The sequence below is a fragment of the Myripristis murdjan genome, chromosome 1 (assembly GCF_902150065.1).
Source record: "Myripristis murdjan chromosome 1, fMyrMur1.1, whole genome shotgun sequence".
Classification (NCBI taxonomy): domain Eukaryota; kingdom Metazoa; phylum Chordata; class Actinopteri; order Holocentriformes; family Holocentridae; genus Myripristis; species Myripristis murdjan.
The window spans coordinates 5,414,976-5,427,804 of record NC_043980.1 but is presented as its reverse complement, the minus strand read 5'-3'; the positions used below and the strand labels follow the sequence as shown (position 1 = coordinate 5,427,804).

The window sequence follows — 12,829 nt, the reverse complement described above, 5'->3', positions numbered from 1 at the left end:
ATACTGCCAGTTCACTAGTCAATGAAAATAATACTGTAACTATTACTTTGAATTTCAATAAAACATTCCCCTGGATTAAAGCCTAACCAGCCGTTTCATGTCGGGTACCCCCGGTGGCTCTGTGCGGGTGGGTCTTTCCGACATGGCGGCGGCAGCGGCAGCATGCTGAGGGACTAACCTCCGTGGATTTAAAAATAGAGGAAAAAACACCGACAGTTGTTTGTTTTAAGTCGCTGTGAGTGTTAGCAGCAGCCTTTACCGGGGAGTTTGGAGAGGTCTGATACTGAGCCGTCGAAGAGAGCCGACAGACATCCCGTGTAACCATGGTGAGACTCCAGAGACCAAACCCAACGAGCTAACGGCTAACGCATGCTAACGGCTAACGGCTAACGGCTAACGTCACCTGTGCATGTGTACATGAGTGTCCGTCCGTCCAGTGTTATTTTTTTTAGTATTATTAATGTTATTGTTATTATTATTTTGTGAAGTGACTAATCATCTCTTTAACTTGTAGTTAACATATAAAAACACCTTAGTTCTTACTTAATAAAACGTTTTATGACTGAACTGCACCCTCTCCAGTTAGCTACAGAAGGATGGATTATTTTGATTTATTTTATTTTTTAGTGTATCTCTACAGTAGGTTTATACACTGTATTTTTCAGAAGTGGTGGAAAGAGTATTACAAAGTAGAAGTACTGTCACTCTGCTGGTATGTGACTGCAGTAGAAGTAGAAGTACTGTTCCTCTGCTGGTATGTGACTGCAGTAGAAGTACTGTTCCTCTGCTGGTATGTGACTGCAGTAGAAGTAGAAGTACTGTTCCTCTGCTGGTATGTGACTGCAGTAGAAGTAGAAGTACTGTTCCTCTGCTGGTATGTGACTGCAGTAGAAGTAGAAGTACTGTTCCTCTGCTGGTATGTGACTGCAGTAGAAGTAGAAGTAGTGCAGTAAAAATCTCCTGCAGTAAAAGTCCAAAGTGTCTCATGTCAAATGTCCTGGCAGTAAAAGTGACTGAGCTCCTTTTTCCAAACAGTAACTGTGTTAGCTGGGATCTTTTCCATGCAGTTAGAAAAGGAGGAGAGAACACGCTGCACACTGCATGCTTTTAAAGGGACATTACACTAAAACTGAAGTGAGGACCCTGTAGACTCAACTGACATGTGGAATAAGCACATCATGGGATGGTTGAGTCTACATGGTTCTCAGTATTATTCCTCTTTCCACATTTATTGCACATTTTTTGCCAGTTGAGTCTAAATGATAATCGCCCATATATAGTGGAGCTTTTATTGTAAAATTTGGAAATGACAAAAAGTAGAATCAACAATGAAGAAGCAGGTTCCTCTTCTCATCTTTGCTGGCTGTGCTTTTATTGTGAAAGGTTCCACTATCTGTAGCTGATCATTTGCTCTCTGTAATGGATCTGATATAAAATGTAATGAAGGACTAAACTCAATGCTAAAAGTAAATGTAAAATAACTGACTTTAAAAATACTCAAAAAACTACTCAGTTTCAGTAGAATAGAGTAGAATAGAATATGTTTATTGTCAGTAATGAAATTGATTGCAGCCTTCTCAGTGCAAAGGTCTAGCCTATATAAATTGGTGAGAAAAAAACATAAGTAAATGAAAAAAAAAAACAATTAAAAAAGGACAGAACTCAGTAATATGAGTAAATGTAATTAGTTACTTCCAACTCTGCTGTTCAGCTTTGTTGTCTCACCTTTAGACGTTTAGGCAAACAGAAAATATAAAGCAACAGTAAACACTGAGAGAAAGAAATGAGAGGGACTATTCAACTAATTAATCAGCGATGAGAATATTGGTTAGTCGCAGCCCTAAAACACATAATTGTTCTGCCTGAAAATAACTTCATTTGTAGTTTCACCTTGTTGTAACTTCCCAGCTGCTTGACTGATTCTCCACACGTCAGGATGTGATGTGTCTGAGTAAAACCCCTGTCAACCTCTGTGTCACCTCGCAGCCTCACAGGAAGAAGAAGTCGTTCATCGAGAAGAAGAAGGCCGTGACCTTCCACCTGGTCCACAGGAGCCAGAGAGACCCGCTGGCCGCAGACGAGACGGCCCCGCAGCACGTCCTGCTGCCCGCCACCAAGGTGCCGTTACAAGCCGATACTGTGGTACTTGTTTTTCTGTGGCACTGTAGGTGCTGCATGTACTTATTTAGATTCAGTTTTTATTTAGATTGAGCCTTCAGCGCTAAAAGCATAGGCCTATTCTTCCAGACCTGATGGGGGCGGTATAAACACAATTTAAGCTTGCTCATTTGTGCGCTGAGGAAGAGACAAACACACTTGAAAGGCAGCATCCAAAAGAAATACAGCGAGAGGCGCGTGTGGAAGGATTTCACATTAAAAGTTGATGTTCAGAGGATGATAATAAATACACAAAACAAGATAAGTAAACAGCGCCTTCAAAGTTTCCTGTTAAATAGTTGTTTCTTTTTCTAATTATCTATAAGCCTTCTTGTTATTTCCACATTTTTCTAATGTTTCTTCTGGACACTGCAGTCGAAATTCTGTGCAGTCTAAAAAGCTGTTATTTAAGCACAGTTTACTTAAGGCTTAAATATTTGAATGTTCAGCAGTTTTTAATAATGGGGTGTATGTGGAAGGAAATGGGATTTTTTTTGTTTTTTTGTTTGTTTGTTTGTTTTTTGGAACAGTGTCACATCCATGTTGTGTCTCTGCAGCTTCACTGAGGCTCCATCACACTGATACTGAGTGAAATATTCAAAGCAGAGACCCTGTTGTTTTATGGCTGCAGCCTCACATCAGACAGAAAACATCGACATGTCTCGTGCATCATTTCAGACACATTTCCCTGGAATTCAGCAGCTCATGTTTGGGATCTTTGGAAAGTCTGGGATCTCCACTTGAATTTAAAATAAAATTTTGTGGGTGTTAACAAAATTTGGCTGTGCAGCAGGCATTTCTAATGACAAGCCGTTCTGTCTGTGGATTTCTGATTTCACAGGCGGAAGCAGAGAAGAGGCGCGAGGAGCAGAGGAACTTCGGTGTTTTCTTCGACGACGACTACGACTACCTGCAGCACCTGAAGGAGGCGTCCAGGCCTGGCGAGCTGGTAGCGGCCGAGCCCTCGCACACCGCCCGCCGACCCTTTGAGCTCCGGGATGAAGAGGAAGAGGAGGAGGAAGAAGATGGCGACATGGACCAGGAAGCACCTGTAAGTTTTGGGACAGTGGCTGCGAACATTACCACACTGGCTGATGTTAATTGATCATAACCTGGGAAAGTAACAGATTTTAAAGGAATACTGCAATGTTTTGGGCAAAATCCCCTTTTCCCGACTTCCCCACACTGAGACCAGATGTTGGACACCATTGTTTTGGGGTAGCATTTCCCGTTAGCTTAGCATAAAGACTTGAAGTTTATGGGGTTTGCAAGTATAGCTCCATGAAAGTGTAAAAATAAATCTTACAGCAGCTCTGAAGCTGTCTGATTCACACAGTGGATCATGAGCTTTTGAAATACACGTCTTGCAAGTGTGTTTGAAAATTAGAATAAATAATAATTAAAATAAATAAGACTATTTTGGAGTATAACAAACATACTGAGGTGTTCAAAACAAGAGCATCGACATTTACATGGGCCAGTAAAAAATAAATAACTAAATAAAAATAAGGAAGACTGACAGTGACTGATGTCTTGTTCTTGGAAGACTAAGCCTTGGAGTGGTCATTTGATCATCAAGAATCTGAAAAACATCTATATACTATTGTACACACTATATAAATATAAATAAATAATACATATATGTCATAGACTGTTGTGATTTATGTTCTTTACTGGACAGGCGGCCGCCATCAACCTGCCCTCCTCTGTGTTCGCGTCAGAGTTCGAGGAGGAGGTCGGACTTCTGAACAAAGCCGCTCCCATCTCAGGTAAACAGCATCAAATAATCTATGAGCTTTATTGATCTGTGATCCCGTGATGATCAGCACAGAGCCAGCTGTCCTTGGACGGCTGGGCAATTATGGCAAAAATGATAATCATAAAATTATTAGCCCTGATGATGAAGGGAGGGGAATTTATTACGGGCATTTTGTGTCTGATATCCGCGTCTTGACTGTGTTTTTAACTTCAGTGGATGGACTAAATGAAGTGAAATGTAATTGGATGTTTTAAGTTCACCAAACTCTACAGGAAGGCAGGTGGATCTGTATGGCACATTTCATACACAGAGAAAATCCAAAATGCCTCGTTTAAGGCATGAAGGCATTTAAGAAAAAATAAAGAACTAAAAGAATAAAATACAATTTTTACAAGAGAATAATGTCTCCTCTGGAAGTTTCAACTCAGCTATGTGATTCATAGAAATGATGAGAAACGGAAGAGAAGCAGGTTCAGTGTAAATCAGAGAAGCTGAATGAGTAGTCAGCAGCAGTCAGAGAGAGTGGCTGGAAGAAAAAAGAGCATCTCTTCCCCCATTCCCTGACATGCTGCACGTTCACCTGGAGTTAAGTTCTGGTGTTGGTTATGGACTTGTGTTCACTCACAGGTGACGAATCAGAATTTAACAATCAAATCCAAAGTGTCTCCTAAGGAGCAGCTCTTTTCTCTCTCATCTCTCTGGTTTCTTTTGGTATAAAACCTCACCGGCCGGCTCGTTTGGTCAACATGAGCGAGACCCTGGGTGATACATTTCCCATGGTCCAACAGTGACCTCTCCCTGCGTTTTGTACCGGCTGAGTGGCCTCGGCAGCAGGTGTGCATGAGGGTTTGTCTGCTCGCTGATCCTGATCCGTGTTTCTCCTCTCAGGGCCGAGGCTGGACATGGACCCCGACATCGTCGCTGCCCTGGACGAAGACTTTGACTTCGACGACCCCGACAACATCCTGGAAGACGACTTCATGGTCAGGGCGAACTGTGTGGGCGGAGCTGCCGACATGGAGTAAGAGCTTCCTTTTATCCTCTGTGAGCATGTTCATGGCGGTTCACTTCGGTTATCAGTGTTTCCTGTGTAATTTTATGCAGCTATGGTGATAATTCTGTTTTTTCCCCCTTCATATTGGTTGCTATTCAAGTCCGGGTTACATTTCAAGTTGAGGTTCTAGACATTAATTTTATTCATATTGTTCAGTTGTATTTTATATTACAGAAATTAAAGGAATGTTCCAATATTGCCAGTATTTTTTAAGTGTGTAAATTGAAATTATGATATTAATCTACACCTTTAATGCCGATAAATGAACTTTTGCACTGGAGAGGAGCGTCTGCTTAACGCCTAAAAAATTAACGTGATTGTCCATTCTGTATGTAACTTGTCAGAGGTGATGACGATGATGATGATGAGTGGGAGGACACGGATGAAGAGGACAGCGAGGAGGGCGACTTTGACTCCGAGGGTGCTCTGTCGGAGGAGGAGGAGAACGGGCGGGGGCGGGACTTCCTGTTCCTGAACGAGGAGACGAAGAGTCACTTCACAGAGTATTCGCTGACGTCGTCGGTCATGAGGAGGAACGAGCAGCTCACCCTGCTGGACGACCGCTTCGAAAAGGTGACTCGACGTTTCACTGCTTCATTCATCGCTTCTCTGTTTCCTCACAACTTTGAAAGTTTATTGGTTTTCTTTATGTGAAGGGGAAAAAAAGACACAAGTGAAGACACGACCAAAAAAAAAAGAGATTAAAACAGAAATACATTATAATTTGGGATGAATGTAAATAAACATCAGGGCAGTTTATTTTTTAAAAAGGTTTTCAGTTTTTCAGTATACCATTTGATCATCCACATTTAAAGCTGCACAAGGTCTGCCCACTCTAAAAAAAAAAAACAAAAAAAACTACCCACAAAAACTTTAATTAAATATTCTCTGTTTGTTTCATGTATTTGTCGTGTTGTTCTCTTTGGTTCTCTGCTGATTGCCACACAAACGTCAGTGAAATTTTACCTTTTGAAATGTCGAACAGATAAACGTGACATGCAGAACTGTCACGTTTTAGGATTAAGGATAAGGTCATCGTAAATAAACTGGACGTCTAACACTCCTTTGTAAATTTCACTGCTTTCCGATGTGTGGGACCAGATATGAGGAAAACCTGAGACCCTCACATTATCCTCACATTGGACCTTCTGTGTATGACGCTGGGTTGTGAAAATTATGAAGGACAAATGTTCCCTCACATTTAGCAGTCCTGTGTAGCGGCGACGTCTCGGCAGGCTTTCCTGTTCTTTCCTCTCGTGGTTCAAACCCCAACGCTGTCTCTCGTGTTTCGCCGTTTTCAGTTTTTCGAACAGTTTGACGACGACGAGATCGGCGCGCTGGACAACGCCGAGCTGGAGGGCTTCATCGAACCAGACAGCACTCGACTAGAGGAAGTCATCCAGGAATACTTCAAACAGAAAGAGAAAGAGTGAGTGAAACAGAAAACACACACATCTCATGTCAGGAGAGCGTGGAGTTAAAGCCGACTGTATTAATGCCAGGGTAAGAAAACGGTTTCTGTAGAGGGTCTCCTTTTTCCCCTTTAACTCTAATTTAGTGCCTATTGAACAGTAAAATAATACTGAATTTGGATTGCATATTTATGAGTGTTTACTAAGTTTTGCCTCTAATTGTTTTTTTTTTCCTGTGGTTGGAAACTGGCAGCAGACAGGTGTTTCCAGTATTCTGTCCCCGTCATTGTATATAATCAGGGCGGACAAAAAATTAGAAACACCTCAATATAATGTAGTATAGTACGGCTTTACAGACAATGGTCCTCTTCTCTGCCCCGTCAGCTTTCACTCAGCTGCTGCTGATTTATTTATTTTTTTTAATTTTGTTTTCCTTACATTTTTAATTTATTCAGAATTGCAGAATCAGAAATACATCTTTGATCCCCAAGGGGAATTTCGATTATTTGCAATTGCTCAAATTCTTGAGAGAAAAATATATATAAGCATAAGTGAAATGATAAAGGATTATAATAATATGTTAATTCAAAATATGTCATAAAAAGTACATTATGTAAAAATTAATTAACATTAATCCTCCAAAAATATTACAATAATACAGAAATAAAAATGGAGAATATGTAAAAGTTTTTCTCCTGTGGCAGGGTGGAGGACAATGTGTGCTGCAGTCATTGTTCAAGAAAATAGGGTAGAACAGTTTGTTGACCCTAAATTTTTATGCAGGTTTTAAATATTATACTAATTTTTTAAACCTTGTTGTTGCTTTTTTCTCATGTAAAGCAGATTTTGGATTTGAATGAATGAAATGTGTTATAGGTAGAAAGAAAATCTGATAAGGGATTATAAACTTGCATATTAATGAGATTGGTGTTATGCTAAGTGATTTACAAACTTTGGATCTTTTTTTCCCCAGTTGTTTGCAATATTAGCAGAGACGCCAAAGCTAACATTTCACTGTGGTGGACGAGGAGTTCTGCATATTCAGATCATGTTAGGTTTTGGGGAGGCTGTCTCTGTGAATGACCCAGCTGTCTAACGCTGATCATGTCTGTGGCTCAGATGCCAGCGGCCCGATGATTTGGGCCCCAAAGTACTTCCTGTGGTGAAGGAGGAAGAGGAAGATGAGGAAGAGGAACAGGAGATGGAGACTCTGGTCATCGAGGCTCCAACAGAGAAGTGGGACTGTGAAACCATCATCAGTGAGTCCAGGACATCCCAAACCCCATCAGGGAGTCACATGCAAAACACGAGTCACATGCAAAACACAACTCACTGGCCACTTTATCAACTCTACCTGTATAATCTAATCCAGTCTAATCCAGCTGTAGTGCCATAAAGTTTCCTCTCCTGCTGCCTATAATGCTCAGCTTTTCTTGTTGTCACAGTAATAGAGGTGTTCATTTACTTCTGTGTTTGGCACTGAGCTCATAGTTAGTGCTGCTGTTGGACTGGACTGCACTTTACTGACAGCTGTTTCCACTATTCTGTCCCTCCTCATTGTATATAAGCGTGGAGGACAAAAAATTAGAAACACCTCTCATTATAATGTAGTCCAGTACAGGAAATCTGCAAACTACAACCTCAATAGTAAACACAGAATTAAATTTACACAAAAACCGAATATTATAAACTTTGTTCAAAGGTAGAATTCACGGCAGAGCTGCTGACCTGAACTGAATAAGATTGTACAGGTGAAGCTGATAAAGTGTCAACGAGTGTAAATCGGTCCCATTGCAATGCACTGTCTGCATATAATTGGGTTCTTTTTGTAATTGTTATTCAGATATTCATATAAAAAAAGGCAGTGACAAAATGACGACAAACACACACACACACACACACACACACACACAATGCCGGTAATACATCAGCTGTTGAACTCCTCACTCCCTCACCCACAGCACTGAAAAAGAGAAGAGATAAAATGACCACAGAAGACCAAAATATAAATTACATATTCCAAGTTTATGTATATCATTTAATATTTATTAGTGTTTAAGGAGCAGAACAGATGGCCCATATTTATGCAGGCAATCCTCCGACTCCAGCACCTCACTCTGCAGTCCTCATTGATGCAAAATCATAATCAAGTTCTTGGGTACTTGACTGGCTGATACTCAAAACTGAATAAATGGGTTGGTATCAGACACACACACACACACACACACACACACACACACACACACACACACACACACACACACATACGATACTTGGATCCAGTACAAGTGCACTGAATGAAACATCCTCCTGGACTTGTAATGACTTGCGGGCTGCTTGAGGCTACGCTTGTTGTTTTATTTGACATCATACAGTGTAATCTTAACCTGGCCAGCACACTGCAGCTCGCGTCGTGCAGTTAATGTTTAATAAGTAGGAGAGTAAAGGGGATTTTCCTCAGGTGTGACTTTAAAGCACTTAGGCCACTAGATGTCATTATCAGTATCATTTTAGTATCATTACCTCCTGTAATAAGTAAGCACTGTTATCTGAAATGGGCATGAGAACAGCACATTTTGCCCTTGTCTCTTTGTCTTCAGTTGGGTGACGTGTAATTATGTCCATGTTTTTAGTTTATAGCCTAATTACCCTGCCGAAACTGAAATTTTAATCCTGATTCATTCATCCTGATTATTTAATTATGTACTTGGTCATTAAGTTATAAAATTTGGCCAATTAGTTATAGAGTTTAGAGGTCCTGTGTTGTTCTTTCCCCTCAGAAACAGTGAAGATGTTTTTTAGTAAATCTTTGGCTGTATGTTGAAATGTATTTAATGCTGAGGAGGAGGAGCTGTGTGTGATAAATGCGTGGGTGTGAAGTGACTCCTGGGTCCTTGTATCACCTGCTTGCCTTAATTCATTTGCAGTTGGCTGACAGAAGTTTTGTATTTTTTTTTTTTTTTTTTATAAGGTGAACTAATAAAGTCTGCCTTGTGTCTTCTTTTCTCCAGGTACATATTCAAACCTGTACAACCGGCCCAAAATCATTGAAGATCCACCAAAGGTATGAACAGAGTACAGCCGTGTGTGTGTGTGTGTGTGATGGCACGAGGGACTTTCAGGTTGTTGTTTTTCAGCTCTTGAACCAATCAGCTGCCAGACAGGTTTATGACGTCAGAGAGAGTTGCACAACTCCTCTCGAGCGAGTCGACACTAAATCACATCAGGAAGTAAATTACTGCCGCGCTGCTCTGTGTGGGTGGCAACTGTGAACCTGTCACACAATTAGTATTATTTATTTTGTATTTTTGTGATTGTGAAGCAGAGCCTGTCTGCGTCTGTCTGAGGCTCTAACCTGCAGGGCTGTGTTTCTCCTCTCTCCATCTCGGGATGAGACGCAGTGTTTAGCTGCCAGTTTACCTGAGGGAAAGAGTCAGGGGAGTTGGTTTATCACCTGCTGAAAATTTGCATATTAACAGATTCTCACATATTGTGTTGGGATAAGGAGGTAGAGGTGCTTTCAAGCCATTTTGAGTAGTAAAAATTGCAGAAAAACAATGTAAAGCAGTTACTTAATATCCACAGAATAAGAATTAGGACTTGGATGATACGTCTGGAGAGAGTCTACAATGTCATTACTAACACCTGTGTGTGCCCTGCTGGTCCATGTCTGTTTACTTACATACATCATTAAGATGCTCATCCTCTTAGCACAGCCCCTTCGATAAAGTTTTGACTCGGGCTTGAGTAAACCTCGTTTTTGTTTCTTGCGCTCCTCAGACAAAGACGATCCGAGTGTCCAAGAAGACGGGCATTCCCCTGGACGTCCTGCCCAGCAGAGGCCTGACCGCCAAGCAGGCCGAACGCATGGAGAGGATCGACGACTCGGACCTGCCCCGCGTCTCCACCCAGCCCCGGAACAAAGAGGAGAGCAAGGAGGAGAGGAAGGCCAGGAAACAGGCCGTCAAGGAGGAGCGCAAGGTGGGTCACGCCGAGCTGGACCCGTGTGTCTGTTACAGAGGCCTCAGATCTACTGGGGCTGCTGTTATGATCATAAATGTCTTTAGGGAAGGAAGCGTAGGATTACAACACCTTTATTGCACAACAAGCATTACTTTAAAAATTTGAAATCAGCCTGCTTGGGCCTTTACGTTTTGTTTTTTTTGCTTTTGTTTTTGTTTTTAAAGCCGACGGTATTTTAATCCTGCAGTTCCTGTGAGCGCCTTCTGAGAACATCTACCCTAAAGACTGTTATCCCTTTTTTTTTTTTTTTTTTTTTGGCAAAAGAGCACCACAGCATTCAACACACCCAGGTGGACATGTGACTGGTTCCTCCGCAACACCTCACAGCGTGCGGCCCTCGATCCCCATTTCTCTGGCTCATAAATACAGGACCGAGTGAAGGAAGCTGTCTTTAATGACGCTGATCCACATTTAGCATCCCATTAACACATTTAACATCCCAATTTTGTTCATGGAATGCAGCGCCAGGTTGGTTTGTTTGACTGTTTCAAGGAACATCAAGTCTCAGGTTTGCATTTAATTGTCAGCAAACCTATCTAGCTATCTCAGGCACTGTACGTCTGTGCTGCAAACAAGTACAAACGCTCCCCAAAGCTCTCTCTGGATGACGTCTGGAGGTCGGTGATACTCCTTTCAAACAAACCTAAAGTCCCACCACCATCTGGGAGCTTCTGCCGAGCTCAGCGTAAATGGGTTAACTGGCATTTCAGTCCTGTATTCTGGACGCTGCAGCAGTCCCGCGTCATCATCTGTTTCACGTCCGGTCAGCAGAGGCGTTCATCGATCGCCTGCTGCGTCAGAGAAAACGCTGTGTTTGGGTTGCAACACAGTTAACCTGGAGGGGAAATACGTGGTGTGGGACCTTTTCTGATGTCAACAGCATCATGAAATCACATTACACATAAAAGTTGTGTAATGTGATTTCATGTTTGCACATGAAGTTCGGTCATCTGGACAGGCTCCAAGCTGTTTGGAACCACACAGCTGGTCTTATGGCCCCAATAATCCAGACGTCAGATCAGCAAATCAGTAACTGCATTAAAGACCAGATGTGATTTTTGGCAACATCAAAAACACCTGAGGAAGGTAAATTAAAATATACAGCACATGACTTGAGCCAGAAGTTTGTAGGATAGCTGGAGAAGACCACAGACATAATAATTACCAAACACCAGACCTCCACTGGTAATATACAGGCTGTCCACAAAGTCTCTTTACAATTTAAATTTGTTTTTACAAAAGCAGTTGATGTGATATGTTAATCAGATTTGTTCTGTGTACTCAGTAGTTATCAGAGTTTTTAAGATGATGCACCACCACATCGGGGGACTACACGTTCGTGGGTTCCTAAATCAAACATTTCCAGACCGGTGGATTGGAAGGGATGGCCCAATTCCCTGGCCACCTCATTCACCAGATATCCCTCCCCTGGACTTCTTTCTATGGGGTTATGTTAAAGATATTGTGTAGGGAACAAAGATACGGGACATTTACGACCTGAAGCAAAAGGTCACTGATGCCGTTGCCACCATTGACGAGGCTCTGCTGCAGCGAACATGGCAAGAAATCAAGTCCCGTCTTGATTTGTGCAACTAATGGTGCCCATATAGAGGTGTATTAAATGAGGCAAAAAAAAAAAAAAATTCAATATCTACTCCTCATTTTGTTTCCACAGATTTGTCTATTCATTTGCTTTTGTAATAAATTTGTTAAATTGTAAAGAGACTTTATGGACACCCTGTATCTTTTTATAGATGCTCAGGTCGCACGTACAAGCCACGATGCCCCGTTCACGAATCTTTGGATTTATAGCTTCTGAAAGAGATAACAGATGAACCTTGAACAGCGCTGTGTCATTAATGTGTTACCTTTGTGCTGTGTGTCAACAGGAGCGGAGAACAGAGAAGAAGGTGAACAAGACGGCGTTCAAGCAGGAGAAAATGCGACAGGAGAAGCAGCTGCTGAACGTGAGGACGAACATTCAGGGCCTGAAGCTTTCGTAGCCGACGGCGCTCTGTTCGCACAGACTTTCTCCTGCTGACGCTCTCAGTGGACAACCTGTTTTAAAAAAAAAAAAAAAACCTCTCTGCCTTGTTCAGTTCTTCTTTTGAAGAGCTCAAGACAAAAAACAAACTGCAAAGACTCAAACCCCGGACTAGAGGACTAAAGGGGTGTGTGAGACACACAGGTCATCATGTCTCACAATATCAGAGCATCGTTTATGTCACAAGATCTTTATTAAATTACGGTTAAATGCATGTGTGAGATGTGTTTGTGCCATGGTGTTGAACTCATCATGCAGCATTTGGGGGAATAAAGGAATCCACACCAGCAGCGGTATTTAAATGAGTGGCATCAGGTATCTGTTACAGCCGCCTATCCCTTGAAATAAAATTGTGTTTCTCTCCCAAACTGATGTCCTGT

At 41.8% G+C, this 12,829-nt stretch overlaps 1 protein-coding gene across 1 annotated transcript; it reads left to right on the top strand.

Moving 5' to 3' along the window:
* Positions 1–104: 104 nt before the first annotated feature.
* ltv1 (LTV1 ribosome biogenesis factor) lies at positions 105–12,663 on the top strand. Its single transcript, XM_030064639.1, has 11 exons — positions 105–326; positions 1,987–2,118; positions 2,999–3,208; positions 3,839–3,926; positions 4,805–4,937; positions 5,315–5,543; positions 6,272–6,399; positions 7,502–7,641; positions 9,394–9,446; positions 10,163–10,363; positions 12,295–12,663. The coding sequence occupies exons 1-11, from the start codon at positions 324–326 to the stop codon at positions 12,406–12,408; spliced, it is 1,431 nt and encodes a 476-aa protein (XP_029920499.1). The 5' UTR covers positions 105–323; the 3' UTR covers positions 12,409–12,663.
* The last annotated feature ends 166 nt before the right edge of the window (positions 12,664–12,829 follow it).